Consider the following 24,053-nt stretch of genomic DNA (forward strand, 5'->3'; position numbering starts at 1 on the left):
TGTATATGTATAACATATACACTACCAATCTCATTGTTTTCTTTTTTTTAAGTGCTGGTTATTCAGCATGGCCCTGGTGTAGCTAGTTAAGATGACTGACAGGGAGGGACACAAGCACGTGTTTTTCAAGACATAAGAATATATATAAAGATATATATATATATATATATATATATATATATATATATATATATATATATATATAAAAGAAGCACTGTGTCAGAAGCAATACTGTAATAGATTGCATGTGTGTATTTTGGTAACACTTTACAATAAGGTTCCATTTGATAACATTAACATTAATTCATGAAAATGCCTCTAAAGCAAGTACAGTATTAACAGTAAATGTTAATTTCAACATTCACTAATACATTATTGAAATCAAATATTTTTTCATGGATCTGAACTAATATGAACTAACAATAAACTGTTGCATATTAATGAACTAACGTTAACAAAGATTTCTAAATACTGTATCAAATGAAAACTCTGTCGCTGCTCATTGTTATTTCTTATTCGTTAATGCTTTAACTGTAAGAAGTGGACTTATTGCTTTTTCGGGCTTCCCTCAGAAAGCATATATCCCTGAACAGCAGAACACAAAAGCTTTCTTATTTTATTAAAGTCATTTAAGTGCATTGGCATCAGCAGAAGTAACTGTAATAGTAAATAACAGCAAAGCATGATTAACAGGTTTTAATTGGCTGCCATTATTTCAGGTTATTAGTAGTATCTCACATCACATAAAATTTTATTCTTCAAGGTATTTACAGGAATCTTCACAGCTGAAATGGTGTTCAAGCTCGTTGCCATGGACCCCTACTACTACTTCCAGGTGGGCTGGAACATTTTTGACAGTATCATTGTCACACTCAGCCTGGTAGAGTTGGGACTGGCCAATGTTCAAGGATTGTCGGTTCTCAGGTCCTTTCGTTTGGTAAGTCGTAACCCCACAATACCTTTTTTTTATTTCATAGTTTGTGTGATTTATGTTTTCTGGAAAATGTATGAATTTAAGAAATACCTCACGCTAGTATAAAAAGGGTATGTAGTTTAACTTTCTATACTATTCTGTCTCTCACTGTGTGTGTGTTTGTGTGTGTGTGTGTGTGTTTGTGCCCCTCTCTGACGGATGTGCTGGAAGTAGCTACGTGTCTTCAAACTGGCTAAATCTTGGCCCACCCTTAGCATGCTGATCAAGATCATCGGCAACTCGGTAGGTGCCCTGGGGAACCTAACGCTTGTCCTGGCCATCATCGTCTTCATCTTCGCCGTGGTGGGCATGCAGCTTTTTGGCAAGAACTACCAAGACTGCGTTTGTAAGATTTCTGAGGACTGCGAGCTGCCCCGCTGGCACATGAACGACTTCTTCCACTCTTTCCTCATTGTCTTTCGGATCTTGTGTGGAGAGTGGATCGAGACCATGTGGGTCTGCATGGAGGTGGCGGGAGCGAGCATGTGCCTGATAGTCTTCATGATGGTCATGGTCATTGGAAACCTTGTGGTAGGTGAAGCAGAGATAGTAGAAACACAATAAGAGTCAAATATTATTGGAGAAAAACACTTAACTTTGCTGATTTGGTGAATTAGCATCTGATGATATGCCACTGACACACTGCACAGATGATTTTATTAACTAGTATTTTGTCTTGTTTTCCAGTATAAATATCTAAATATTCTTAAATCAAGATATAAGAAAAATTATTTTTGCAGTGTATTGTTTGTGCAAGAGCTTCTAAAGCACTTAGTCCAGCACAGCTCTGATATGGTGCTATTTTCGTCCACACTTAAAGGGAACACTATTATTATAAGACATCTGCTGTCACTGCTAAGCTGATAATCTTCATAACTGTTACCCTGAAGCTGTACTGATCTGAAGCTTTAGCGTAGCAACCAAGCCAAACCAAAAGGATTTTCAGCACTGCTGATGGCAGGCCGGCTGTTGTTGACATTCAGGTGACACAGCAGTTAGCGTCTGATTTCTCTGGGTAACCATGTGTTAATTAGTCATAACTTTTAAAGGGGTGATTGGTTGTGATTTCACTTTAGTTCATGTAAATATCTGCAAAGTTACAGCGCTGAAAGTTCAATCCATTGTCTTTTAAAACATGACAGTTTAATGCCTACAGTTGGAGCTGATAGGGTTTACAGTGAGCTTCTTCCCGGGTTGGTGACATCACAAATCCTGAAATTTACATAAATCCCTACCCCCGGAAAATGCAACAAAGGGGGCAAGACCATGCTGCTTGCTTTAGACTAGAGAAGAGGAGGAGTTGTTGCCATGCCATCAAAACTAGGGGTGTGTGAAAAATGTCTTCTAATGATTCTTATTGATTCACAAGTTTCAACATCAATGTTCTAAAGCAATGGCTCTTAATTCTGTTCCTTATGTTCCCTCCTTTGCACATGTTCTGCTCTGAATCTCTCTCTCTCTCTCTCTCTCTCTGTCTCATTCAGATCAACAGTCAATCGATGAACAGTGTTCAACTTATACAATTTATGTGTATAGACAGATATTTTTCACATAGTTACGAGAAGTGTTAAACATGTGGTTGCTGTGGCAGCGAGCAATACTTGCTGGCAAACACTTCTTACTGTAACAAAAATGCTACAAAAACTAAATCATGTAATGCGCAGTATTAAAGATTTAATCAGGATAAAACGCGGGTAACCCGTGGGTCGGGTCAGGGTGGGTTAAGAAATTGGCACTTTTTTTGCGGGGCGGGTTGGGGCGGGTCACTAAAAACTACATTTTTAAAAATCCATTTATGTTGCGTGGAATTTAGTGGTGAAAATTTAGATTCTTTCAAGAGATTCGTTTATTTTCAGTTCGTTCACCAAAATGATTTGTTCGGATTCGTTCACTGATTTGTTTAGTTACCATTTCTTCATATTACACAAATACGCCACAGCAGGTGGCGAAAAAGAGTGTCTTGTGTTATGTCTTAAGTCAACGAACGTATTTACTTGTGACAAAAACTGATTTGGCTTTATTAAAGTGTGTGTATGATCGCATTAAATAAATAGTCTAAAAAAGTTGTTCCAGTGAACAAAGCACAAGGTTTTCTTGCATAATTAAACATTTTAATTGTTTGGTCAGACAGTTCATATATTATATATTCACATTAATAAATCGGGGTTTAAACGTGGAGTTATGTTCTGAATGCTAAATACGAAAACGAGCGTATGTGCATCTATAACTGCGGTTTGTATCTGCTGATTGCTGATCGAGATTTACATGCTTGGCCGACTGTCCCTGTATACTCTCATTCATTTCGTTTTCGAACGAGATGTATCAGTTCATTGAACTCGTTCACCTACGAGAAGATCATATTCGTTCACTTCATTAAACAAATCACATGATCCGTCACATCTCGAGTAGCTCTTTGACAGGATGAAACCGTTCACAGAGCTGTTCACGAGCTGCGCATGCGCTGCTAATAGCGCCGAGCTCGCGCACTGCTGTGGAGGGAAGATCTTCACAGAACGACAAATATGAGTCAATGGATTCAGTGAACGAGAACGATTCGTTCACCTAAAATATTCGTTCACGTATGAACCATCACTAGTGTAATTCCCAATAGCCTATATTAAATATTTGGAATATATATTTTCATATTTTATTAGGTTCTTTGATAAGGTTACAATCAGGGGCGCTGCACAAGATCCCGGGCCCTATGCATAGGCAGTCCTAATGGGCCCCCCTCCCCTTGAAAATATATACCAGACTTTTCAAGGGCCCTCTCTTCCTTTGGGGCCCTGGTAATCAGTACTGGTTTTACCCCCAGTCCGACGCCCCTGGTTACAATACGAAGGTCTAAGCAGCAACGTTATTTCGTGATGTCCCCGATGCGGGGGGCGGGTCGGGGCGGGTCAAGAAATTGTACTTTATTTGCGAGGCTGGCTGGGGCGGGCCAAATAATTTCAGAAAAGTGGGACCCGCGGGTTGGAAAAAAAGCAGGCCCGTGCATCACTATAACATCAGCAGTAACATAGTCAGTAGCAAATAGAAGCGTATCTAAAAGTATGAGACAACGACAAAGAAAAAAAAACATACAATCCTGTAAGAGCCGTGTGCTTGCACAGTTTCTGCATGATCCTCTTCACTATTATCCTCTGCATCTCAATCGGGCATAAATTGATAGGCAATATTGACAATGCCATTATTTACAATACAACCGGAGCACATGCCGCTGAGGACAAACAGCTTCATGTTCACTGTATTCTCCAATGCATTGATTGACACTCTGTCTGCTCACAGTTAATAGCCAACCAGTGCAATAATATAAATGCTGTAGCTTAATTTATCGAATATTCCACCACCTCCTCACACTCCTTCTTTTTGAACATGATTTTTCTTCAATCCCTCATTGAAGAAAAATCATAAAAAAATAATTTGTGTGACGCTGTAATCCAAGTGATGATAGTAGTAGACGTAGAAGGGATGTCTTTTTTTTCTTTATAAGGTAGCCTAATTTTTATTTTTTATTTTTTGTAATGTATTACCTATCACGGGCTGTAAAAAAAAAACAAGTAGGTCTAATACTAAGAGTATATTTGGTTCAAATAACCAGTATTTAAGTAGGCTATAAATATGTGTCTATGTTACATTATATATTGGTAATAAATAATCTATAATATATAACCTTGATGATAATATATTATCAAAAAATATTGGCCTTGTTTTGGTCTTGTTTTTGAAGCTGTGGTTGCTTATTTGTCGTGTGAGAATTGGCAACAGTGCTGTGCACATACAGTACAGACCAAAAGTTTGGACACACCTTCTCATTCAAAGAGTTTTCTTTATTTTCATGACTATGAAAATTGTAGAGTCACACTGAAGGCATCAAGGGCTATTTGACCAAGAAGGAGAGTGATGGGGTGCTGCACCAGATGACCTGGCCTCCACAGTCACCGGACCTGAACCCAATCGAGATGGTTTAGGGTTGAGCTGGACCGCAGACAGAAGGCAAAAGGGCCAACAAGTGCTAAGCATCTCTCGGGGAACTCCTTCAAGACTGTTGGAAGACCATTTCAGGTGACTACCTCTTGAAGCTCATCAAGAGAATGCCAAGAGTGTGCAAAGCAGTAATCAAGTTCAGTTGTTTCACACTTTTTTGTTATGTATATAATTCCATATATAATTCCACATGTGTTAATTCATAGTTTTGATGCCTTCAGTGTGAATCTACAATTTTCATAGTCAGGAAAATAGAAGACTCTTTGAATGAGGTGTGTCCAAACTTTTGGTCTGTACTGTAATTACCATACTGTGCAGGAGCTGCTGACTTAATACACTTCCTCTCATGTTATACATAGTGAGAAAAGGAAATGGCCTTTCTTAGCGAGCCAACAAAAGCATCATTACTCAACCTGGTCCATGGCTAACATACGTTTTCTCACACACTCTTCATGTGGTTACACTCTCCTGCACTTGTCTTCAGGACAAATGCAATGCACGACAGAACCACATGTTCGATGCTGCTTTCTATTTACATCGTATGACTGGAGCCAGCGAACAGCAGTTTTGATCTTGGCTGTGTGCTAAGACTCAGCTCAAGTGAGTCTTGGCACACAAGAAACAAACATGGACAGCTGAGATGCACAGCAGCAGAAGCTATACTTTATACAGTAACTCATGGGCCATGGGCCATGACCCAAAAAATAATGATAAATGCAAATAATAATGTAACTAAACATGCATTACCTTTCAAAGAGTTTAAATGAGTTTAAGTCTCTTTTGTTCACCAAAGCTGCATTTATTTGATAAAAAATACCATAAAAATTGTAACATTGTTAAAATATTACAACAATTGAAAATACAAATTTTCTATTTAAATACATTGCAAAATGTAATTTATTTTCTGAAGCAAAAGCTGAATTTTAAGCATCATTACTCCATTGTTCTGTGTCACCTGATCCTTTAGAAATCATTCTAAAATGCTGATTTGCTGCTCAAGAAACATTTTTAACATTTAAAATTTGTGCTGATTAATAATTTTGCAGAAATCATGTTTTTTTCTGGTTTCTTTGATAAATAGAAAGTTGAAATTAACAGCATTTATTTGAAATAGAAATAATTTGTAACATTATACATGTCTTTAGTGTCATACTTGATCAATTTAATGCATCCTTCCTAAATAAAAATAATAATTTCTTCAATAAAATAATAAATTAATAAAAATCTTACTGACCCAAACTTTTGTGTATGCCCCAAACAGTAGCATGTAATTGAAAATTCAATAGTCTTATTAACTTATATCCAAAGCAATTAAAAAATCCAAAATCTTTTGTTGTGGTTAGATGTGTCAAACTGTAACATATTTTAGTAAAACATTGTTAGGGTTGCTGGGATGAAAAAGGGACCCAAGAGCAGATTAGCAATTTGCTAAATTTATTGACCAAAAGCAGAGGCAATAGTCCAAAACAAACACAGAAAATCAGAAACCAGGTAAGGGATCCAAAACAGAACTGCGTACAGGAACTGGGTAAATCAAAGAAGAAAAAGCAAGATTAAATAAACAAACAGGGCATGTAAACTAGGCACAACTAGAGCAAGAAAGTCTTAAGGCCAGTAGTGAAACAGACAGTAACCAAGACACACTGACAGAGACGCAAAGAAAGAGAGAGGCATAAATAGTGGAGAAAATCAATGCAAAAATGAGAGACAGGTGTGTGTGAGGAGAGCTGGAGCACTAATTAGAATAAGGTACAGCTGTGATGGCAGAGTGAGTGGAACTGACAACCTAAGATATAAACACAACAGAAAGGCTGATGATCAAACCAGAGCCCTGACAAATGTAATCTGTTATTTGGACAGATCAAGCCTAAAAATCATTGAAAACCATAGACAAAAAATGTGTGTACATAGTTATAAATATATAACTCTTGCTTCTTATTTTTCACAACTTTTTTTTCATTTGCATGCAATTTATTTATTTATTTATTTATATATTTTACTGAGCTAAACCAGAGTGTCTTAAAGCAAAACTAGCAGAATACACCACATGATGGAGAGCAGTGAAATTTTATGGAGTGTTGGTATTGACATGAGTTGCATCTGCACTCTAAGTTTAGTGGGCTGGATGAAAAAAGTAGACTAGAGGAGTGTAAGATGGGAAACCAAATATCAGTGGCCTCATTTGGCATACAGCTCTGATGTGCACTGTGAAAATCACAGCACCTGCTTCTACTGCTGTGTTTCTCAGGAAGATTGATGTACTATTTCATACAATAGGCTGATATGTTGTCAGATGGTCTGGGCATTTTGCACTAGGATGTGACTGAGTGCCAAATAATCTGTGCTTTGATGTACAGGGCCATTATTATAGTATCATGACACTACTATGATAAATATAGCATTGAGAAACTTGACTAAGGAAGATTAATTGGTAATGATATATTTTTGATTTGGCCAAGAGCTTTAAATACCCCCACATACCCTGATAAATTCATACCCACAGTGTCAAAGATATATTTAAGCACTGAACTGCTGGAAAATGTAATATTACAAACCATATTGCACTATATTGTGACATGAGCAAAGATTTATGAAATTAAAATGATATGACTTAAATGGATCGTTCACCCAAAAATAAAAAATTCTTAATTAATTAATTATTCCCCTCCTCATCCCGTCTGCAGTGGTGTGCCGCTATTGTGGAGAGTATCGCGATGCATCGCTTACTTCTGCTTCATGTAAACTAGGGCTGTGCGATATTGACAAAAAAAAACCTATCACGGTTTCTTTGATCAATTTTGTGATTTAGATTTTAATCACAATTTTGACACACACAGACATGCTTTACAGTCATAAATGCATTCAGTATGAAATTGAAACATATTTCCAAAAGACAACCAATTAGAGCTTTATCAAGAAGTTGTAACATGTCTCTAGAATTAACATATTCAAAATAATCACTAAGTGAAGGTTTGACAAAATGTCTAGACATATGGCAAAAAAATAAATAATAATTATTATTTTTTGCCATGCATTGATCATAGAGCTCATTATAGCGGTGCCTCAGGTGTTGAAATATATTTGTTATACATTATACAGGCTCACACATACTCTGTCCGCATGTGTATATAAAGTATGTGTATGCGATGCAGAAACAGAAGCAGCAGCGAGAGCGCGTTATTGAAACGCGAAAGCACATTAAAATAATCTCTCTGCTCGCACGCAGATTCCTTTGCTCTGTCACAAAACCAGATGCGCGTGCTCAGATACACGCTCAGATACAGAGTGCGCACACTTAAAACATGTCTCCTCTCGTTTAAACTGTGTCCTGTGCACTCACACCTCTCTCTATGCTCATGTGCTAGATATTGATTATTTTCGCACCTTTCTATTTCTAACCTTTTCTGTTCACATCTTTCGCATTCCATTAACATGGGCTCAGAAAAAATACGCATCACAGACAGTGGACCTGGAGTTACTCTGTTGTCGTGCTCCATTTAGGCGCACTGCATTCTGATTGGATCGGATAGCATACTGCGGGAGGTCGGGGCTGCGGAAAATACTGCTATAAAGTAATTTAGAAATCGTGCACACTCAAATCGTGATTTTATGATGATTTCGATTAATCGCACAGCGTAAGCATCGGCACCATGCGCATGCATGTTTACATGAAGCAGAAGCAAGTGCATGCATCGTGATACTCTCCCCACAATGGAGGCGCACTGCTGCAGAAGGGATGAGGAGGAGAAGAATTATTGAATAGTCATTATTTTGCGCAGAAAAAGTATTCTCATAGCTTCGTAAAATTACAGTTGAACCCCTAATCCCACATGGACTATCTTACCAATGTCCTTGCTAGGGATGTTCATTTTAACCGCTTAACCATTAACTGACCGTTAAAATTTTGACTGATTAATACAATCAGTTAAAAGGTTTAAAAGTAATTTATTTAATTTTTTCAATAATTTCTCAAAATATTTAAAAAGGTTTGCTGCATGGTATAAAATATATATAAGTCACATTTTATTATTTCATTCAGAAACAGGCCTAATGCCGATGCAAATTGTTTACAAACATTATAATAAACACTGTGTTCCCCTCACTCCACAACATATCATTTCAGTTAACAGTATAGGATATTTAGAAAAAAAACAAGAATTAAAAAAATAAGCTATAACAATATAAACGACAAGGCAAAATGAATTCATTTAGGCTAAATTGAAACTGAAACCAAAGTTAGGTCTCTCATTTGACACAAAATCAAATTATTCCGTATTCGCAATGTATTTTAATGGCAAATTATTTTTTATTATGTACTTTATTTGCGCTCCAATATCCATGTAAAAAAATTGTTTTGCATAACATTACAGCGTTACAGTTATAACACTTAACGGCACAGATTTTACTACATATTTAAACTGAGCAGTGTGTTTTTTTCCATATGTTTGACTGACTGTATTTATTTTTTACACAGTTTTTCTTTTTCTTTCAGTTTCTTAATTTATTATTTAAGTAAAATTATATTTATCATATAGGTCTATTTATTCGTTTTCTATATATATTCGGTTGTCAATTAGGAAAAATAACCGAAATTAACATCCCTAGTCCTTGCTACGTTTCTGGATCTTGTTCATTGTAGTAACCTTGCTGTCTATGGGAGGGTCAGTGATCTCTCGGATTTCATCAAAAATATCTTAATTTGTGTTCCGAAGAAGAACGGAGGTCTTAAGGGTTTGGAACTACGTGAGGGTGAGTAATCAATGACAGAATTTTCATTTTTGGGTGACCTATCCCTTTAATTCTCATGATATTGTGTCCTACAACTTTTTCTTGGAATTATATAATTTTTTCTACATAAAATCATGCCTGGTTTCCTCAAAATAATGCACGATTCTCAATATTCAGTATTTTTTAAATGTGGCTCTTAAACATTTGTGTGGTCATATGAACCAAGCTACACTATGAACCATCTACATTTTGCCTTTTGCTACCTGTCCTATCCCCTCATGTGCTCTTATTTATTCTCTTTTCTATCTTTCTCAGCCTGTGCCTAAGACAAATGACACCAACCATGGATTCTGTAACTATGTGTTTGCTTAGATCCTAAAGATCATCCCTACCCCATGATTCCAGACAATATAATATTTACTGAAACTTCATTATGACAGAGCTTACCTACACCTGACATTGGCTATGTATAACCTGAGAACCAGTTATTTTTGTAACTAGCTTTTATTATTGAGAATTGAATGATGTTAGCCAAGATCATGTTCTAAACACTGAAATTTTGCACCAAGCTGATAGATATGTATATTTTAAATTGTTACTGTAACTGTTAATCTCATATCTAATAAACTGTCTTCTCTATGTTATGTTGCATTGGATAATCTGCATTTTTCAAGTGGATTAGTTCTTCAGTAAATGAGAGGCCTAATTTAGTTCCTGCTTAGCATTTTATGTCATCTTCTTTAAAAAAAAAAAAAAAAAAAAAAAAAATATTAATTCATATATTTAATTGTCTCTTTTTTTAAAGAGTAGCTTAAAGTATAGGTAAGTTTGCAGCATGGCAAGTGCGCCACATTTGCCACTTAAGCTACACAAACTCCTTATACTGTATGTGTTTAACCTGCCAACCTCATTCTGACCTGTACTTCTCAGGTACTGAACCTGTTCCTGGCTCTGCTGCTCAGCTCCTTCAGCGGGGATAACCTGTCTGGAGGTGATGATGATGGTGAGATGAACAACCTTCAGATCGCCATTGGTCGCATCACCAGGGGTATAGATTGGCTCAAATCCTTCATCGCCAGTAAGTTGCGCCAGATTCTAGGAAACAAACCTCCTGACAATAATGAAGGTGGAAGGGAAGGAGACATAGAACTGTGTGCTATTAATCACCTGGATGAGGTGAAAATGGCAGATGGCTTGACCAACTGTTTGCCTCCAACACTGACTGTACCTATTGCTCGTTGTGAGTCTGATGTTGAAGATGATGAGGACTCTGATGAATCTTCTGATGAGGGGGATGAAAAGGTAAAACAACAATCTGTCCTCTCTCTGCCTCCCTCATTATCTAGAATGATGTGTACTGTGGTTTACCAGTAGCGAAAGAAAGAAAGAAAGAAAGAAAGAAAGAAAGAAAGAAAGAAAGAAAGAAAGAAAGAAAGAAAGCCAGCATTAGAGGTACAAATCCCATGTATTCTATGGTGAGAAATCTATGCTAGAATAGTTATGCTAGATAAAACTTTTAAACAAAATAAAAGGTTACAAATTATTGGATGTTAAACACATTAAATGTCTTTATTTCCCCCTTAAAATTATGATTTTGGCCTGTCATTTTATTTTAAAATTGAATACTTTTTAAAAACTTTTAAAGGGGTCATATGATGTGATTATTTTAATTTTTCCTTTCTCTTTGGAGTGTTTCAAGCTCTTGGTGCATAAAGAAGAACTGTAAAGTTGCAAAGACTAAAGTCTCAAATCCAGAGAGATATTCTTTATATAAGTTAAGACTTGTCCACGTCCTCGTTTAAACACGCCCCCACATTTCTACATCACGATGTGGGAAGATTTGCATAACGCTGCCCAAATGTTCACGCAAAGAAAGAAGGCGTAACTTTTATTTTCGTTGTTGCCACTGGCGCCATGTCATGGAGATGATGTGTTTGGTTGTGAAAGCCAAGGTACTTTGTTTGCCTTCCAAAAGAGGACACAACTAGAAATCAGTGGTTAAGTTGTATTTACAACACTGTTGTATTCAACCCAAATATTCAGATGTGTGCAGTGCATTTTATGGAGGATGAGGACTGTCTCCTGTGATAGTAGCCTACACTACCGGTGTCTGTTTCTATAAAGTGGGGCAGTTACAACTTTGCAAGGACAGTTTGGCACTTCTGACTCACTGCCTGTAAGTACGAAGTACGTTTACTTATTTAAAGAATTTGCCACTGATAATTCAAACGTTAGTTTTAAGCAGTGTAGTGTTTTTTGTTTGTCGTTTCTCCAATCACAAATGCAGACATGGTTTTATGTTTACACAGTGCAATACACAACGTAACGCTTAAAAACACAGTATCAGTCATTATAATCAGTAATTATGTCCCCACTGGATGTAAAAAATGCCTTGTATATAATGGGTTATATTATTTTTGATTTTGTCACACTGAGACACAGCATCACAGTATAGGAAGGCAGTGTTTCCCAATCCCAGTCCTCTTATCATGTACAACACTTGTTCTATTCGACCATAAGTGCCCTGCGAAGTGGACATCACTGGATATTCCACCATGGTTCCAGTTCGAAACAATTGTATAAGTTCCATTCAAAGGGCATTAAAGTGTGCTGCAGGCAGCAGCACAGCACAAATCCATGAATTATTATTCAGAAGTGAAGTAAACTTCAATGGATTTCCCCTGCTCAGTGAGTAGGGAGCAATGAACCCGTTGCAGGGATAAAATAAATCAGAACGCAGATTATGCACGTAGCTCTCTTCTAACAAGCTGGTTATATGAGTCAGGTGTGTTAACTAAGAGAGACATGCAAAATATGAAGAGCAGTGGGGTGCGAGGGGACTGGGACTGGGAACCACTGTGGTAAGGAGAATAACATTTTCATCACACGCTTGAGCCATTCAGCCAATCACAACACACTGGATAGCTGGCCAATCAGAGCACACCTAGCTATTCATAACAATGAGCTTTGTAAAAATCAACATGTTTCAGAATGGATAATATGCATAATGCATAATGGAGAAACAATAATGAACACTATGTGGAAAATAATGTGTTTTTTTAACCGTATAAACACGTTTCATTACACCAAATACACAAGATAATGTTATTTTTAGCAACATCATATGACCCCTTTAATAAACTTTAAAATGTTATCATGTAAAAAGTATCATAATTTATATATATTTATATCAGTATATATCAGTGATTTTTGTCTAATGCTTTAGTCTTTAGTCTCAAAATTTTAGGAAACATTACTTTAATACTTTTTGTTTTGTTCTCCTCACATTTGTTTTTCATTCTCTCTCATTTCTTTACATATTTTTTTCTGCACAGACTGCTCTCAATGATGATGACTCATCAGTTTGTAGCACAGTGGACTACCAGCCTCCAGAACCTGAGCCTGAGCCTGAAGAGGAAGAAGAACCAGAGCCTGAAGAGCCAGAGTCTTGTTTCACAGAGGGTGTGCATGCATTTTCCTTTGTTAGGAATGTTAATACTCAAGGCATCACTTCAAGCCCAGAAATATCTTATTTATTTTTCTCTATTTTTATTTAGGTTGTGTTAAGCGATTTACATTTTTGAACGTAGACATCACAGAAGGATGGGGGAAAAAGTGGTGGAACCTTCGAAGAACATGCTTCACCATCGTTGAGCATGACTACTTTGAAACCTTCATCATCTTTATGATCCTTCTTAGTAGTGGAGCTCTGGTCTGTCTGTCAATACTGAACCTATGCTTAGTAAACTGCATATTAAATCTGTATGATATTAAATCTAAATGTTTAATTTCATTTTAAGGTAAAGGGAAATTATAAATCCATTAATGTTTGTCTGATGTATCAACTTTTATTCTGTCAGGCTTTTGAGGATATCAACATAGAGCGCCGCAGAGTGATCAAGATTATCCTGGAGTATGCTGATAAAGTCTTTACATACATTTTCATAGTAGAGATGTTACTAAAGTGGGTGGCATATGGTTTCAAGACTTACTTCACTAATGCGTGGTGCTGGCTGGACTTCCTCATTGTGGATGTGAGTTCACCTTTTCTTTTTGCCAAAGCTTCACCCTTATAAGCAAATGCATGTCAGATGCCGAAGACTGTGTATTGATAATGTGCTGTTTTACTCAGGTGTCACTAGTCAGTTTAACAGCTAATTTATTGGGATATTCTGAGCTGGGAGCAATCAAATCTCTCAGAACACTCAGGGCTCTTCGACCACTTCGAGCCCTGTCACGATTTGAAGGAATGAGGGTAAGAGACTCTTCATTTATGCATTTGTGTGTGGTTTTTCAAATAAAGATCTGGTAAATATAATCAAAGAAGGCTGTGAAAATTTATCTGTATTGTTAATCGTTTCACAAAATAATTCACAAAAATCTAACCTTTCATTAGATAATGATAATTTAAAATGGGAAGAAATATCATTATGAAATAAATGTTTTTATCTAATACACATTGGCCACAATTTTATTCAATACTTTTTGTATCATTTGCCGATTTAAGAGGTCTAGGTTTTCTCCTATAATGCCTGATGAGGTAAGAGAACACCTCACAAGAGATCAGAGATCATTCCTTCATCCAGAATTACTCCAGACCCTTTAGATTCCCAGCTCCATGTTGGTGCTTCTCCTCTTAAGTTCACCACACTCATTTTCTATAGGGTTCAGGTCAGAGGACTGGAATGGCCATAGCAGAAGCTTGGTTTTGTGCCCAGTGACCCATTTCTGTGTTGTTTTCGAGGTTTGTGTTTGGATTATTGTACGGTTGGAAGATCTAAAAATGGCCCATTATAAGATTTCTAACAGAGTCAGTCACTTTTTGATTTTTTATCTGTTGGTATTTGATAGAATGAAAGATGCCATGTGTCTAAACAAGATGTCCAGGACCTCCAGCAGAAATATAGGCCAACGAAATTAAAAATACAGCAATATATTTCATGTACACATGGGGTACTTTTTATCTCTGTGTTCACCAAAACCATCCTGAGTGTTTGCTGCTGTTTTATCTCACCATAGAGGCCGGTCCCATTTGAAGTTCCAGTCATGTCTTATAACTGAATATGCTTTAGTTTGTTTTTGGATGAGCTAGGAGATTTTTTCTTGAAAAAATCCTAAACAACATGTGGTGATGTAGGTTCTGTTTGACCATTTCTTAAAAGGTTTTCTGACCCCAAGACTCAACTATTTTCTGCAATTTTCCAGCTGTAGTCTTTTGAGAGTCTTTGGCCACTCAAACTGATCTCCTCACCATGCATTAGAATGATATAGGCACACGTCCTCTTTCATGCAGATTCGTAACATTTTCTGTTAAATGGAAATTTGTAACTATTGCCTTTATGGTGGAAATGCGAATTTTCACTGCTCTAACTCTTTTCTTAAAGCCACTTCACTAATTTGTGATGCTCAATTAACTTTTTCTGCACATCAGAAATATATACTTTGGTTTTTCTCATTTTGATGGATGATTAAGGGAATTTGGGCTTTGTTTTCCCTCTTATTTATATTTCTTTGAAACAGGAAGCCATGGCTGGATAATTTCATGTTCATAATCACCCTGGTGAATATTAATGGGAATATACTTCAGAAGAATTTTACTTAAAATAATTTCTAGGGGTGCCAATAATTGTGTCCAACGTGTATTTGAGAAAAACATTAATTTCATAAAAGTTTAGATGTTTGTGATTTTTGTTTTATTTTTTTATACAAGATCAAAAGGATCAACAATGCAGATTAATTTTCACAGCCTCTTTTGATCATATTTACCAAGGGTGCTGATATTTCTGGCCTTGACTGTAAAATGTATCCACATAAATACCATTTGTCTCTAATTCCAGATAGTGTTTATGTCCCATACAGGTGGTAGTGAATGCACTGGTTGGTGCCATTCCCTCTATTTTCAATGTGCTGCTGGTGTGTCTGATATTCTGGCTCATCTTCAGCATTATGGGAGTCAATCTGTTTGCTGGAAAGTTCTACCACTGCATAAACACCACCACAGAGGAACGCTTCCCCATGGATGTGGTCAACAACAAGAGTGACTGTATGGCCCTTATGTACACCAATGAGGCACACTGGGTCAATGTGAAGGTCAACTATGACAATGTGGGACTCGGCTACCTCTCTCTACTGCAAATTGTAAGTTTATTATGACTTGCAGAGTTTATTCTAATACATACGGTACACATGTAACCATTAACAGTCATACCATGATGATATTTGCTTGATCAAGCAAATTCAAAACTCAAAAGAGTAAAGCATTTAATTAAACTAAGCTAAAAAAAAAATTAGAGAAATTTCATGTAGACACCGAGTATAATAATGTCAGAGTTTTAACATATTTACTGTCAGTGAATGTATTTTCCTGTCCTTTCCTTTTTATGCGTCAGAGGACACAGAGGTAACTCAGCACAAATGCATTATGAATAAATGGGTTTTATATGACATGCTGATATTCAGAAAATACTTCTCTCCACATAGGCTACGTTTAAAGGCTGGATGGATATCATGTACGCTGCAGTGGATTCTAGAGAGGTACGTGAATGACAGTGTTTCCACCTGTACAACTGCTACAAATAATGTAGTATATGCACGCATGTTGCAGGTTCACAATACAGTTAATAGTCAACACAACTATTTGATATGTTGCAAAGTGGTGTCCAATTAATAAGCAAATTTCTCACTTAGGGTAAAAAGAATAGTTGATAAATATTCCACTGTTCTATACTCTCATGTCTTTCTAAACCTGTATGCTGCTGTTTTTAGATAGAATCAAACAAATTTATAGAAAGAAAATTAAGAATCTTGTTGTCATAAAACTGGTTATAGTGTTAAAAGGGATAAAACATGCTTAGTACATACAACTTGAGCTATATATTGTGTTCTGATGCCATAGCTTTGTGTAATCAATCAATCTTTCCCTGTGGCAAAGGTTGTCAAAGTCATGCCATTGATTTGAGATTTGTAGTGGAGGCCTGTTCAACAGCTTATTTTTAAATTATTGAACTTATTTCTATTTAGAGTAGGGGTGTCTGTCAATCTAATTAATTACAGGTTGCTGAGATTAAAACATCTAACTAATCACAAACTAAATTTGGCTGTGAAAATACCCCCAAAAGATCATTTAAAGCCATCATTGTGTTAAATGTTTAGTCTACAAAGACCTAACATAAAATATGGAACATAAAAGAAGATAATTTGAGAAACATCTCAGTATTTTTTGTTCATGCAATGAAAGTCATTGGTAGCCAAAACAGCTTTATTACCAACATTCTTCAAAATACCTTCTTGTATGTTGTGCAAAAAAAAAGTAAGTAATTCAGGTCTGAAACAACATGAGAGTGAGTAAATGATGAGAGAACTTATTTATTAATTTACCTATTTTTGGTCAACTATGCATTTAATGTTTTTTTATTTATTTTAATTAAATGAAACTCTAAAGAAGAAATTAAAACCACCAGCAGGTGTCTGTGAATGTCTTTATTTATTCGTTTCGATTCATCAAACGGCTGATTCATTCAGGAATTCAGTAAACGGCTCTCTCTATGAATGGGCCTTTGAATCATTGGTTCACACGATTCATTCACGTGAATTCATTCAGAAACTAAACACTGCTCTGTTGCTCACTGACGCACAACAATTCTGTGGCTTTATAGGTAATTGTTTTGTTGGCAATATTGAACAAAAAAACACAATATTGTCTTTAAAATAGGTCTGTGTAAGTAACATAATATACACTTCTTGTTTAGAGAATAGCCTACAGTCTATGAGTTGCACTCGTGTTCTTTGTGATAAAAACAGCACTTGTGCGATATTGCACTTGCTGCTAGTGTAATATGGCTTATCATATGATATAAATAAGAGTCAAAAAAATTCATAAAGGGGCATTCTTGCCCCAATATCTTGAATTTTAGGGTATAACTAGGTTTATGGGTTTGTTGCCCTGCATCATAATTGTCAACAGTCAACTGTATGAAATATAAGATGATGGCACGTCTAGGGGTGGGGCCAGTGTGTTAACGGCGTTAAAATATTTTTATCGCGTTATTTTTTTTTAACTAATTAAGTTAACACATTAAACTGACAGCCCTAGTTTAGAGTTTAAAAACTTACTTATAGTGTGACTTACATTTATTGTGTCATTCATTTGATTATTTTTCATGTTAGGTGGAAGAGCAGCCTTCATATGAGATCAACCTTTACATGTACCTATATTTTGTTATTTTCATCATTTTTGGATCCTTTTTCACTCTCAACCTCTTCATTGGTGTCATCATTGACAACTTCAATCAGCAGAAGGCCAAGATAAGCATATCTTTTTTAACTAAACTCCATATTTTGCATTTGTGTTGTACATTTGGATAGTTCTTTAACAGAAAGAATAATTAATATTTGTTTCTTCTGCACTTTGGAGGGAAAGACATTTTCATGACAGAGGAGCAAAAAAAGTACTACAATGCCATGAAGAAGTTGGGTTCCAAGAAACCTCCAAAACCTATTCCTAGGCCATCGGTATGAACCACTCGACTTACATCGATAACAACTAATTGATTTTTTCAACAACTTTCAACAAATGTTATATATATATGTGTATATATATATATATATATATATATATATATATATATATGCATTAGATCTCTTGAGGTTTTTAAAAACTAATCCAGTACATTGTTCTCCTAACAGAATGAGATCCAGGGTGTGGTGTTTGACTTCATAACAAAACAGTTCTTTGACATCTTTATCATGGTGCTTATCTGCCTCAATATGGTGACCATGATGATAGAGACAGATGACCAGAGTGCTGAGAAAGAGGATATCTTGTACAAGATCAATTTGTTCTTCATCATCATCTTCACAGGAGAATGCGTACTTAAGATGTTTGCGCTCAGACATTACTTTTTCACTATTGGCTGGAACGTCTTTGATTTTGTTGTGGTCATCCTTTCTATAGCAGGTAAGTGTAGATCAACCCAAGCTCAATGAAAAAAAAAAAAGCCTGCAGTGACATTTCTGCAAAATTACATTATGTTTCCTCTTGCATGTTTTGTAGCACATTCAAAGTGAAATGTCCAGTAAATGATGCAAACAAGGCTTATGCTCCATTGTGTTTGAAAATAATGTACAATATACACAAAAACCTACTCTAAACTGAACCGAAAACAACAAAACTTGAATTTGCTGAAGTACCATGCCATTTTAAGATTGATTAGTTCGAGCAAGTTTACTACATCAAAAAAAACAAAACATTGATATGGAGCTGGTTATGTGATGCAGCAGACAAAATGTTTCAATTACAAATTAATCACTGTGGTAAAAGAGTTTTTGGATCATGACATAGTATTGTGCAAGGAGCCACACAAAAATAAATCTTTATTAATCCATAATCTGCCCCTGTAATCCCAATTTGTGTAATAAAAATTGTTGGTGACATTTTGCTTCTAATGTTCATTTCAAATGGAACCTGTTGGAGTTCTGCCAAGTTTTTCCAATGAGCCTTTAGTTGTGAAACAACATGCCATTATAGCTTGTTATGGTGTATTTTACTGATTTGAATAAACTAGATACTAAGAGTTAAGTAAGTGCGGCCCAGTGTATACTTTACTACTATACTGTAACAACACTAAAGTTTATAGTTTATAATAACCCATATTTATTTTTTCCCAAGGTCTAATGTTATCAGATATCATTGAGAAGTACTTTGTGTCTCCCACCTTGTTCCGTGTCATCCGGCTCGCCAGAATCGGCCGTGTGCTACGTCTCATCAGAGGGGCAAAAGGCATTAGGACTCTTTTATTTGCCTTGATGATGTCACTTCCTGCACTCTTCAACATTGGACTGCTTCTGTTCCTCATTATGTTCATCTTTTCCATCTTTGGCATGTCTAACTTTGCCTATGTAAAAAAGCAGGCAGGCATCGACGATATCTTCAACTTTGAAACATTTGGCGGCAGCATCATCTGCCTGTTTGAGATCACAACCTCAGCAGGCTGGGATGGGCTTCTGCTGCCTATTCTGAACAGCGGCCCTCCAGACTGTGACCCTGACATAGAGAACCCTGGTACAGACGTTCGGGGTAACTGCGGGAATCCTGGCATGGGAATCATGTTTTTCTGCAGTTACATCATCATGTCATTCCTGGTGGTCGTGAACATGTACATTGCTATCATTCTTGAGAACTTCAACGTTGCTCAAGAGGAAAGTGGAGACCCGCTCTGTGAGGATGACTTTACGATGTTTGACGAGACGTGGGAAAAGTTTGACATTGATGGAACACTGTTTATTGAGTACAACCGCTTGTTTGACTTCGTCGATGCCTTGCAGGAGCCTTTACGAATTGCCAAACCCAACCGCCTTAAACTAATCACCATGGATCTACCCATTGCAACCGGTGACAAAATCCACTGTCTGGATATTCTTTTGGCAGTTACCCGTGAGGTTCTTGGTGACACGATTGAGATGGCTGCCATGAAGGAGAGCATTGAAGCCAAATTCACAATGAACAATCCCACATCTGCCTCCTTTGAACCAATCACCACCACTCTCAGGAGGAAAGAGGAAGTGCATGCAGCCATTGCGGTTCAACGAACATACCGTAGACATCTGCTCAAACGTGCTATCCGGTATGCATGCTTCATGCATCGTTCAAAGAGGAAAGTCAGGGGTCAAAACGATGAAGAACCTCCTGAAACCGAAGGGTTAATTGCAAGGAAAATGGATGCCCTTTATGGCATCAATCCAGAACTTGCCATGGCTCTTGAGCTGCAGGCTAGGCCGATGCCACCTAATGCACAGCCGCCCAAACCCACCTCGGTCATGCAGCACCGAGTATCCATAACCCACCCTCAACCACAGGGACAACTCATACTTCCAGTGGAGCTTACAAGTGAGGCGATCCTCCGGTCTGCACCCATGACACATGGCCTCTGCAGTTTAGAGAGTGCAACAATAAAAGAGTCAGTAGTATAACTGGTGAGATAATCCTTGTGATGTAAAATGGAGTATCACCTGCACGCACTGAATAACTACTCTCCAAAAACAAGACGGCTTAAAGGATTACACAGGACTGCTACAGTGTGACAGCATTGGAATGCTATTTCTTGGGAGTACTGTTTTTTTATTATTTATACTTTTGTAAAGACCTGTTTCATTTAGGGTTTCATTTTGTTTGATCCAAATTAAAAATTTCCCAGTATATATGCCATAACTTAGCCATGTTCTTTTGCCCTTATACAGTACATATGTGTGTGTATATATATATATATATATATATATATATATATATATATATTTTTTTTTTTTTTTTTTTTTTTTTTTTTTTTCACATGACCTCAGACTGAATCCATACACAAATGTTTGGTGAAAATATCTCATTCCATTCAAGACTTGCAGCCATTTAAGTGAAAGTGGCCACACCCACTTAGAAATTTTGCCGCTGTTGCAGTGATGAATTTAAAATTCAGACTTTTGGGAATAATTTAGTGATGGGTCGTTCTTGAACGATTCGTTCATTTTGAACAAATCTTTAATGTGACTCGATAAGAACAAGTCATCCCAGGAGTGATTCGTTCAGTCGCGCATGCGCAAAATTCTGTTCTGTAGTGGAATTAGTCTTGTAGTTCAGCCGTTTCAGTCAATGCATTCTGGGCCAGAAAGAGAAACAATTAGTTCAGCTCATGAGTCATCGGGATTTTCAAGTCGTTCTTTGATCACATGACAGATCCATAAGCATAACCAATGCAGTCTGAGTCAGAAAGAGACTTAATAATAACCAACTCTTTATTACCTTTGTTACAACATTCAGTGTATGGAAAATAAGCATCATGACAGAAATTCACACATTTATAAACTGTAAGAAGTAAAAAGCTACAATTTGATACCAGAAATGGAGTAACATAAAGACAAGAATATACACAAAGATTTGTCTATGGTCAAAGCTTATGGGACTTTCACGTGATGAAGGAAGACTCGAAAAACCCAAAGACTCATGAGATGAACTAATCAATTCTCTTTCTGGCTCAGACTGCTTAATTAAAAGCTTTTGGGGCTGTCACTTGATGAAGGAATGACTCAGACTCGAAGACTTGTCAGATAAGAGGTTAGGTGAACTAATCGTAGACTGAAGACCCAGGAAAACAATGAATTCATCTTTTCTGTTTCTTATAGCATTAAAGTTTTGTATTGTTTGTAGTGTGATCAACATTTGTGTAAGTACTAGTAGACGTGTTAGGGAATAACACGTAACATTTTAATTATATTTTGATAAATTTTAAATAAAAAGATTTGTTCATTTTGCCGAATGAGCCTCAAAGGTCTGAGTCAGTGAAATGATCCGAACTTCCCATCTCTAGAATAATTAGTAATATTAAGTGTCCAGAGAAACTTTGTACACTTGTTTGATTCCTTTCGGGTGAAAATCCTGGGACTAGTTTTTTTTGCTAAAAAAAGAATAAAAAAGAAAAGAAAAGTCCTATATGGAGGAAAATTTTTCATGGTGAAAATGAAATCACAATTTTAATGTAGCTGTTTCATCCCCTGCATGCTAACACCCAGTACTTCTGATGTACTTTCACTACGGTATCTGGTGACAATGGTACATTTCTTATGGTTGTTTAAAGCACAGTTTTTTCCAAAAAGCTCCCATTTACAGGTTTATCATAGTTTTTACCTTGTCCTAAATCATCTTTTTAAATACTTATTGCATTGTATCAGAATTAATAGCTTCTGGTGGACACTTAATAATTCAATAATAATTCAAAAAATGTACTACAGTGTTTGTTATATATATATATATATATATATATATATATATATTTTTTTTTTTTTTTTTTTTTTTTTTTTATTACTACTGAATTATAAAACCTGACGTTACTTACAGTATAATTCTGATGTTTAGATACACAGATCTCTGTTTAGTATACTATTATTTAACTAGTATGGTGAAAATCTACCAAACCTATAAAGTAAATGCAGTTTTCATGTTCTTATTAAGTTATTTCAGAAGTTAAGTAAACCTAGTTAGAATAACCCCATCCATTTAACTGTATTTAGCACTAATATCCCGATGTGAATTGAGCATCATAATGTCCATTTTAATGAACTGATGAATAATTTGTGAAATTTAGAGTACCCCTGATAACTGTTGCAAAGTTGCGTCATATTATTTATGTTTGTCCAGGCAAGGGCACTAACCTGTAACTGCTTTATAACTGATTCCCTTCTTTACAAAAAGAGTCTGAAGTGTCCAGTAGATGACTCACATGATTCTTAACTAATTTATATCTAGCTGAAATTCATATTTATTACCTGAGATATGCTTGTGATGTTTACACCTTCCTTTGAATTCCTTTCATTAAATTGAAAACTTAAAATTGGCCATTTTAAAACATTACCAAGTTAATAATCCCCAAAGTATATTCAGTGTTTTAGTACCTGTCATAGCTAGAAGTTGTGTGTATTAGAGACATTCAATGATGGATTTCCTCTGAAGTCTTAATGTGACTGCAAATGTCTTATTTCTTAAAACTCATAAATAAAGAACTTTGAGATTTTTATATTTAGTATAGTTTTTAGATTTGGTCTCTTATAGCCAAAAAGCATTAGTTTACTATATGTTAAAATGAGAATTACTTTTGTTGAGAAAAAAACAACAACAACAAAAACTGGGCAGTTTTGTGCAATTTTGGTTTCATATTGATATTGTTAATATGCAAATAATTTTCTATTGTTTACATTAAAATGTAAATTTTACATTTATCAAGGAGAAAGACATTGCAGTGCTTTAGGATTGGCTAGCCTCATTGCCTGTATATATACTTTGCAGATTGAAGCGTATTTTGTTAGATGCTGTCTTTTCTTTGTATCATCACTGGACAACATTTAATTTAAAATGTCCTTAGAATAAATTTGATAAGATAAAGGAGCGTCTTTTCATGCATTAAAGGTTTGAATTGCAGTCTCAGATTGCAGTTCTTCAGTAACACACATTATCTCATGGCAGGATTTAATTGAGTTTACAGTCTTAGCATGCTATCATGTGTTGTTTGTGGATATGTTTTCCCAGAGGTGTTTATCGAGAGGTGTTTATCGTTTTTTCCATTCGACTTGTGCTCCTTATGACTTTTTCTGTGTGTCACAGTGGCCTCTACCCAGATATCTGTTCTTGTTTCACACCTTCTATTTTTACCCCCAGCTGGAGATGTCTTCACCTCAGGTAACCAATCTTAATAAGTTTGGAATCCAGTGATCTATACATTGGCATTTGTGTTATGGGGATAATTTAGCTTTCACAAGGACATTCACAGATGGGAGAAAGAATAATATTGTTGAGCGGTCTTACTGTTCAGAAACGTTTACAAGCACAAAA

At 36.2% G+C, this 24,053-nt stretch overlaps 1 protein-coding gene across 1 annotated transcript in view; it reads left to right on the forward strand.

The window, feature by feature from the left end:
* The window catches only part of LOC132121978 (sodium channel protein type 4 subunit alpha A), a 53,476-nt gene extending 32,583 nt beyond the window's left edge, over positions 1–20,893 (forward strand). Inside the window, exons 15-27 of the mRNA XM_059531755.1 lie at positions 764–937; positions 1,148–1,504; positions 10,619–10,990; positions 13,024–13,150; positions 13,246–13,400; positions 13,549–13,722; positions 13,821–13,943; positions 15,548–15,826; positions 16,169–16,222; positions 17,855–17,992; positions 18,095–18,199; positions 18,374–18,644; positions 19,356–20,893. Coding sequence (XP_059387738.1) covers positions 764–937; positions 1,148–1,504; positions 10,619–10,990; positions 13,024–13,150; positions 13,246–13,400; positions 13,549–13,722; positions 13,821–13,943; positions 15,548–15,826; positions 16,169–16,222; positions 17,855–17,992; positions 18,095–18,199; positions 18,374–18,644; positions 19,356–20,656 — 3,630 coding nt within the window. The 3' untranslated portion in view covers positions 20,657–20,893. The remainder of the gene's footprint in view (positions 1–763; positions 938–1,147; positions 1,505–10,618; positions 10,991–13,023; positions 13,151–13,245; positions 13,401–13,548; positions 13,723–13,820; positions 13,944–15,547; positions 15,827–16,168; positions 16,223–17,854; positions 17,993–18,094; positions 18,200–18,373; positions 18,645–19,355) is intronic.
* Positions 20,894–24,053: the final 3,160 nt, after the last annotated feature.

Source organism: Carassius carassius, chromosome 40 (assembly GCF_963082965.1).
Source record: "Carassius carassius chromosome 40, fCarCar2.1, whole genome shotgun sequence".
NCBI classification, from domain to species: domain Eukaryota; kingdom Metazoa; phylum Chordata; class Actinopteri; order Cypriniformes; family Cyprinidae; genus Carassius; species Carassius carassius.